General features: G+C 40.4%; 1 protein-coding gene across 2 annotated transcripts; it reads right to left on the reverse strand.

The window, feature by feature from the left end:
- Positions 1 to 206: 206 nt before the first annotated feature.
- Positions 207 to 4,490, reverse strand: LOC308332703 (uncharacterized protein). Of its 2 annotated transcripts, none has more exons than XM_080788723.1 (4): positions 4,392 to 4,490; positions 2,353 to 2,429; positions 1,100 to 1,234; positions 207 to 712 (listed from the first exon to the last, which is right to left on the reverse strand). In XM_080788723.1, the coding sequence occupies exons 2-4, from the start codon at positions 2,420 to 2,422 to the stop codon at positions 597 to 599; spliced, it is 321 nt and encodes a 106-aa protein (XP_080644849.1). In that variant the 5' UTR covers positions 2,423 to 2,429; positions 4,392 to 4,490; the 3' UTR covers positions 207 to 596. The 2 variants fall into 2 exon arrangements, with proteins under 2 accessions (XP_080644849.1, XP_080644850.1); XM_080788724.1 differs by having other exon boundaries at positions 2,353 to 2,424; positions 4,392 to 4,486.
- Between the last annotated feature and the right edge of the window lie 4,527 nt (positions 4,491 to 9,017).

Consider the following 9,017-nt stretch of genomic DNA (forward strand, 5'->3'; position numbering starts at 1 on the left):
ATTTTCAACATGTTTATGCCTGTCATAATGTTGTTTTATTGATTTAATATCTTGTAAATAAGTCGTGCACAAAATAAAGCCACAAACAGATTGTTACTGTCGGCTGGAGACCTTGTCTGAAACTGTTACTTACTGTATTTCTCAAAACATTAAAAAGTACCAGATCTGCAAGCTCACAACGAAACAGGTTTTGACGCCAAAACCAAAGCTTGTAAATATCTAAGACCCACACAGAAGAAAACCCTATACCTGTACTGTTGTGGTATAACCGCTCAAACTTTCTATTCTTTCTTTTCCTGCCTCGATCTTACCCTCGTCCCCTCTCTTCTTCCCCTTCTTTGTTTTTCTTGGGAAAACGACACGATGGGAACTATGCACAAAAACAAATTTCACCCACTTTTTTTTTCCTGTAAAACTGTGATGTGAAAATAAAGCTGAAATTCTGATTCTGCTATATTTTCCCTACTTGTCTGCATGACAATGGCATATGACAAAGAGTAAAAGCAGGAAATTGAAATACGGAGACAAAACAAATGTCTGCCGGGCAGTAACAAATATGAAAACGTTGATTAAACTGTGGAATGTGTCATTCTGTGTCATTCTAGCTTGTTGCAGAGATCAGTGTTGCAGCAGGTCTTGCTGACTGCGGAGGTTGTGGACTGTTGCGCACACTCCTTAGCCGTAGCACAGCGTAGCACGTCATATTCACCATCTGAAAATAGCAACAATAGAATGTTGTTTAGACAGGAGTTAGGTTCATTGTTTACTCTGGTGTTAAACTTATCCTACAGTTGTTATTTACCATGGTGTTTCTAGACTGATGCTATAGCAGGTTTTTAGGTCTGTAACTCTGGGAGTGTAGTCCAGTGTGGAACCAACTGGACCCTTACAGACAAGGGTCCATTTGGTTGAATGTCATGTGTACACACACACTCATGGAACCAGTCATTCATGAATGCATGCATATACAATGCATACATACAATGCAATACTACTACTGCTACTACTACTACTACTACTACTATACTTTACTACTACTAATAATAATAATAATAATTGTTATTGTTATTGTTATTATTGTTGTTGTGTTGTATCTTACGTTTAGGGATGCTCATATGGATGTGGATGCAGAAAGGGAAGCCCATGCCACACTGTATCTCTTTCTGGTAGTGTTGGTCACACAGGTGGTTCTCCTTGATGCTGGTGCAGTTGTAGCATGTCAGCGCATGTGCAGCTGCAATAACAACATGGATCGTTATATACCTAACCCTATATTAAAGGAGTAGTTCACCCCTAAAAAATACTTTGTTTCTATAAATTTAAGGTTTAATAGGCAAAAAGGTTGCCGAAAATAGCCGATCTACAGTACAGTGGTTCTCAACCTTTTCAGGCCGCGATCCCACAAATCACTTGAACTGGGGATCCCCCACTCAAGGCATAGCTATTTAGTAAATATTGTGAAAATACCAGATATGTGAGCTGGTACAGTTGATTGGCTATTTACTTTTGTCGGGTGAAACCTGACTAATGAAAGCTCATGAAAACTAGACGACCTCGTCATAGTCTATCCCTATAGTCATAGTGACAGCCTGATTGGATGCCTCGTCTGCCTCCTCTGGCCAATGGCACAGCAAACAACGGCATGCCAACGGTAACTCTATGCACAGTGCACACACGCACAGAACACTCACAACATATTTTATACCGTCGGGTCCGTTGCGACGAGTGGACAGTTTGAAAATGAGGGTCCTACATGCATTATAAAGCCATTAATGTTGGTCCAGCTGGTTTCGTTTTGTCCAACGCGATTATGTGAAACAGCATGGCTGCGCCTGCAGTAGGCTATACTAACCAAAACAAACACATTGTACTTTTGTGTCGCACATGGAAAGCGACTGAACAACACCATGGATATAAAGTCAGCAGCACAGTCCCCTGTGCATAATGTACAACTCCAGGTACGACCTATACAAAACTGACTGAAGCTGATCATTCACGACTGTAACTATCTCCAGAGTCCTGCAATCCCGCAATGAAGGAGAGACAATATAATCTCATCTCTCACTAGTCCACTTCTCTACAATACCATTCTAGCCCACATTTCTAAAACCTACATTTATATGTTATTCAATATATTACTTTAGCGCCAGTGTGGGGAAAGGGAGGGGAAAACAAAGACAAGGGGGACAACGGAGACAGTGCCTGTTTCACCTGACGCATTATCACTATGTGATCATTGCTTGTGTTTGGGGGGGGTTTTTTGCCTCATTCTATGAGTATGAGCATTTAATTGTGAGTAGGCCTATCAGGTTATCAAGTAAAACCTGATACGTTTTATTTCACTTTACTTACAATGACTCTGACTCTCCATCAGAGCAAACAGCACAGCCACCATCACGGAAAGCCACGTCATGGACGCCATATCTACTCTGAAACAACACAATGAAATCAAATACAACATGAATGTCATACTGTATCTACTCTGTTAAAACAACATGATTTTATTATTATTTTTGTTTAACCGTTATTTAACCAGTAAAAACACATTGACACAAAGTGGGAACTGGCCAAGAGGCAGAAAAAAAACACATAATTTACATATGACATTACAAAACAGACAATATAGTACATCCATGATACACTTCAAAGTACCTCAAATACAATACAAAGATCTCCAAAGTGATACACTTTAAGTGACGGAAGAAAGGGGCAAAGTTCTACATAGAGTATACACAATGTATACAATATGCACAGAAATATATAAATATGTAGGCCTACACAGAGGTACACGTCCGAACATGTGCAAATGTTGGAGTGTACATGCTACATCTGACGTGATCCTTTTGAAACTTCTCAGAGGAATTTTTGAGGCCAATTTGAGTCTGGTCTCCAGGTCGTTACACGACCAGGGGCCAAAGAAAGCGAGACATTTTTGTACCCCCCTTACTCAGATGTAAATGAGGGTACTACACACCACAGCCAGGCATTTGATCTGAGGTTTAGACTGTTCTTAACCAAATGTGGGAAGGGAGATCACTAATAGATTTGTAAATGAAAATATGCCAATGATAAATGATGTGTCAATGTGGAGCAATTAACTACAGCAATCAACTGCAGCATATACAGCGTACAGTGATCCAATTTGGTCAAAGTGGAGGAACAAGCAGACCTGTGAATGGTACCACAGTGCAGCTGGGACAGAAAAGACCAGAGACCAATGATGAAATGTCTGCAAGCTTTATGACATAATTGTTACTTGCGCAAGCAGAGCGTGCAAGTAATAGTTTTCGTCCATGTTTGATGCGTATGCGCCGTGCCAGCGTATGACGTAATGACTACTTGCGCTTGATATGGCAGTGGTGTCAGATTACATACATGTACGTACACGTACATGTATACATAGGGGCATTACCATTAATCCTCCCGACACTAAAATATATCATAATTACATCACCATCGAAAACCAATTACACTCTGGCATTGGGTCCTTTAATCCACATCTTTATTACGTCATCATTGAGAGTTATACTAGTTATACCCTGACGTCAAGTAACCACAGTATACCACTAATCAAATTACATATACATATACATAGAGGCATTGCCTTTCCACATTTCACCTTTCCTTTAATCCACCCGACGCTGAACATCGAAAGCCGATTAATCCACATCTTTATTACGTCATCATTGAGAGCTAGTTATACCCTGACGTCATATGCTGCTACGATACATACGCATCAAACGGGGCATACGCAAAGTAACCACAGTATACCGCTAATCAACTTACAAATATACATATTTCCTTTAATGCACCCGACACTGATCGACATACGTCACCATCGAAAGCCGTCTCTTAGTCTTACCATACTTAACAATACAACTTTTTTACCTTCAAAAACTAGGTACGTAGCAAATAGCTAAACCTAATAATTCAATATTTCAAAAGTTCTTTCACAGAGAAGCTGAGTTTTTGACAGTTTGTAGCGGTCGACAGTACTTGCGCGCTCTGCTTGCGCATTAGGCACAAGCAAGTAGGCACTCGACAGAGTGCAGTTCTAGTTTTAATTGTTTTTGTCCTCGCATGTGCATACTGTAGGCTATTTGCTCTTTAATTGTTATTTTAATTTTTGCTAAAAATGTTTTTCTATTTTTTGTGTTGCTAAATTTTGTATTTAACGTTTTTTAATTGTAATTTGACCCCAGAAAGAATAGTCTCTGCTGAGGCAGTGACTAATGGGCATCTAAAATAAACAAAATTACATGAAGTGCCATGCATGTGCAGTACATGACAACCATTTTTCCCTTCCTCTTCTTCTTGTGAAACTGTCTAACTTGTAGGCTACTCAAGAAAATAATCCATGCATTATTGTATTGTGTTGTAAGTAGTCTTACCTCTGTAGCTGACCCAGGAGTGAATGAGTTGCAACCAGTTGAAATGTCCCTTATATGTGTGACATGTGATCTGATGTCATTGTCCCCCATGAAGGTCCCATCCCAGTGATCTGCTGTCATTGTCCCCATTCAGGTCCCACCCCAGGTGTCACATATCTCTGCTTTTCAACCGTGGCTGTCGGGCAGAAACTGTTGTGAGCTTGTAGTTTGTCTATTTTCACAAACGTAGAGCCGAATCGACTAAATGTAGTGCCTATACAAGTCCAAGTGCTTCTCAGGATTGAATGTTGAAATATTAGATTATTATTTTGCGGGGTCACGGGTTGAACATATTGGGAACCCTTGTACAGTGTCACAAGGCAAAATAGCAGATGTACAAGCTCACAACACGTCGTATCGTGAACATGATGCGTTCTACTGTTGGCAGAATGTTTGCCTATATATGGCCAGAATAGGGAAGGTTCAAGCCTTAAAAGGATCCAAGGATTAAAATCATTGGTTCTCAGCCTGTTCAATGTTTTATTTGTGTTACATTCTCATTAAAATCTTAGAGTTTTGCCAATTATTTGGGGACCCACTTGCGATACCCTCACGGCCCAACAGTGGGGTCGAGCCTATAGATTCTGAAGAGTCTGAAGAGGTGGAAGATAGAAGACAGTGAGTGAGTATGCAGTTCTAATTGCAATGAGAAGTGCATTCCATATAGTTTTGGAGCCAGAAGAGAGAAGAGGTATATACTTCCAGCTTCCCTGCGTTGGCTGATCTGAGTGTGTGAGCATGTTTCATGGTTATTTCCGGAGTGAAATAATCGGCCTCAGTATAAAGACGGGAGCACCACAGGGCACCTTCCTGACCCCATTCCTGTTCATACTGATACAGATGACTGCAGGCCTAGTGAGGAGTCCTCTTACTGAGCATAACGCTGTTGAACCTTAATGGAACGCTTCACTTATTTTCTTATCATCGTGTAATAGTTTCTACCATCACTGTATCGCAGAGGAGGGCTGTGGATAGATCAGAAACCTGCCTACTAGTGACATCATCAATGGGGATTCCAAGCTAATCAAAACTACATACTTCGTATAGAAGGAACTGGAAGGAATAGAGATAGACAAAGTTGTTTGAAATGACCACATTTGCCTACCGATGATGTCACTGGCACAGCCCTCCTACAGGTATGAGACACAGAGTGAGTAAATGGTGCCATCGTATAATGATCATCAGTGCGGGAGACCCAATGACATACAAATCTTGTATGCCAATTCAAAAGTCTTCTAATTTTCAAACGTATAGGTTTCTAAATACTAAATACTTCCTTAATGTAAACAAAGTCCACACCCACAACACCAGAGGGAGTGCAACAAACCATGTACAACCCAGATTCGGCACAAACATTATTTTCGCTCCTATGCCACCAAAATGTGGAACGCCCTACCAACAGTCATTAAGAGATGTGAATCTCTTGACTCCTTCAAAACCGCTCTCAAAGAGCACCTACGGATGGCTGCAATTCGAAACTGGCCTCTGTAAAATCTGAATCCCCCCACCCCCCCTTTTCCCTCACTGTAAATGTATATCCTTTCCCCTTTTGCTTCCTACATGATGAATTCCTGTTCTGTTCTTTAACTACATAGAAGTGTCTATTTGTATGTCTCTAAATGTTTTGATGAATTGAACAATGTGGACCCTGTTGTAAACAAGTGTAATGCTTAATTGGGTCGTCCACTCACAGTTAACAGTCTCTGTATTGAGTTTGTGCTTAAAATGTACTGTAATTCTACAAACTGTTAATAAATATTTCAATCAATCAATCAATAAATTCTATATGAAAGGAATTAGGAAAACATATCAGTTTAAGCTACTTCTTCCACCACTGTTCTAAAGACATTTCTAAAGGAAAAAAACAGGCTTAGTCTCCTTTGTGTTTTTAAAGCATGGGTCTGGTTTCAGTGTCCCAGCTCTGTTCATTGTTTGACAACCCAGGGCAGAAACCTCCAATCTTCATGTTACAACTTTTTATGATTGTACTTTGTACGTAAAGCAACGCTTCCCAGTTCCAACCACTTCCTCATACATGTCACCCTTTGTGTGACACTGTAGCCAATCTAAAACAATAGCCCTACAAGCTTGTAGATCTATTTTTTCTACTTTTTTGCTAGCCTATAAAAAACATATACTGTATATACTGTGTGTGTAAACTGTGTATATATATATATATATATATATATATATATATATATATATATATATATATATATATATATTAGTGATGGGAGATTAATCGGCAAACACATAGGTATCGGCCGATTTGACTGTATAAGTGTATATATATATAGAGTTGGAACAACAGATGTTCAGGAGGCGGAGGAACACACCTCGACCACACCTTCACGTCACTCTCCGCCCTCCACGCCAATCTACCTGAGCCTACTTATACCCGCCCAATACAACCCAGCATCCTCCATGCTTTTCGTATCCCGCCTCCATCCCCATCACCACCACAGGCCCAGCAGCATCTCCACTGCTCCACCTCCTCCTCCCGCTCTCCTCACCTCCTCCCTTCCTCGCAGTTCCCCCGGAACCCACGCCCCGCTCCCCCCACTCTCCTCATCATTCATTCATTCAATAAAATCTTTAAACCTTCCACAATGGTGTGTTCATTCCAACTAGTGAAATATATAAAACCATTGCATGGATGCACCTGGGACGTATCCTCAGTGATGAGGATATGCCAAGGTCATCAGGGTTTCGGGTCTCTCAAACATCATACCCCTCACTCAGCCGACCCTGCCAGGGTGATCAAGTCCTGACGTACGTCCCAGTACTACCAGTAGCTACCCTCAATCAGTCCCATTAGGGAAAAACCAGGGCCACACAATCCGTTGTAAGTTGTAACTACTCCAGAACTACTCTGCCAGGGCTGGGAGGTACGCTTCTGGCGCATGGAAGCACTAGGCTCTGTGGGTTATCTCCTGTCCGGGCCCCTCCTACGTCTCACCAGGTGTGTGTGTGTGTGTGTGTGTGTGTGTGTGTGTTTTATAAATATTGAACAAATGAAAAGTATTACAGTAACTATAGCTTGTGACCAGTGGTGTAAAGTAAGTTCATGTACTCAAATACCGTATTTCCAATACATTTACTTACTTCATCGCTCACCCCTACATCTCAGAGGCAAATATTTAACTTTTTGCTCACCTACAATCACAATTACTTTATACTGTACATGAACCACTTCAGACCTATACTTTGGAAATTTGACGATATACAAGCTCACAACGTGTCACTTTGCGACAAGTTGTTAGCTTGTAGATCAGCAATTTTCAAAGGATTTCATACATTTGGAAACTTGTGAAATAGGACATGATGATAATGACTACTTTTCGTACTTAACATACTTACAAATACTCATATGTTGATGCCAAGCCCAATACTTTGTACTTTTTCTCAATTACATACTGGTACTTTTACTTGGAACAGAGTATTTCTACATTGAAGTATTGCTATTTTTACTTAAGTACACCACTGCTTGTGACTAAATAATAATTTCATTGGATCCATACAAGTTTTCCGCGCAACACCGGCCATACAATACAGGTCTCTGTATTGTCTGACAACCCAGATCTTCTCTTGTTAAGATGTTATGTGATCACTGTGCCTGCGTGTCCCTCTCTCTCTGTGTGTGTGTGTGTGTGTGTGTGTGCTAGGTGATCAGTAGGACAAAGGATTGTGGGTGCGGTGAACTAGGCCAACTGTTCACACCTGTTGAAGTAGTATACAATACACACATAACAAGATCACACGCACGCACCACTCTCACAACAGCCCAATAGCAATTCCTCAATTTAGTACTTTGGGGTGTTCCATTTGTAGGTTGTGTATCTACCGAGCTTCTCTTTGTATATATAACAATTAATACAACTATAATATTATTAATAATAAAACTTTATTTGTATAGCACCTTTCATGACATGAAATGCAGCTCAAAGTGCTTCACAGAGCAATGGAGAAAAAAAGAAAAGCAAGGCATAAACATAAAAAAAAGCAGTAATGCAATACAGTGAGGACATGAATAACAAAAAATAAAAGATCAATTAAAAGCAATGGCGTAGAAGTGGGTCTTGAGCTGTGCTTTAAAAATGTCTACAGAGGCTGCCTGTCGAAGGTACAGTGGGAGTTTGTTCCATGCCGTCGGCCCGTAGAAGCAAAAAGCTGCTTCCCCGTATTTTTTAATTGCCATTTCTTTAGGCAAAGCGAGCAGGCCAGCAGTGGAATCCTAAAAACAACCGGAAGCCAGTGCAGTGAAGCCAAAACTGGAGTAATATGTTCTCTCATCTTAGTTCTAGTTAAAACTCTGGCTGCTGCATTTTGGACAAGTTGTAATCTGTCAGTAGTAGTAATAGTACTGATACTGAGTCATATTTGCAGAAGTAACGTGCAATATTTGCATGTGAAATGTAGTGGTAATACCAAAAGTTGTGTTAAAGGACAACTTTAGTTTTTTTCAACCAAGATTCATGTTTTAGGTTGTTATTAGAGAAAGTAAAAGATGAGTGTTAATTTTGTTTCATTTGCTGCTTTCTTTAGGGATTTTAGCAGTTTTTTGTAGGGGGCGGGGGCATTCGAGCA

This window comes from Protomyctophum bolini (assembly GCF_963924005.1).
Source record: "Protomyctophum bolini genome assembly, chromosome: 18".
Taxonomy (NCBI): Eukaryota; Metazoa; Chordata; class Actinopteri; order Myctophiformes; family Myctophidae; genus Protomyctophum; species Protomyctophum bolini.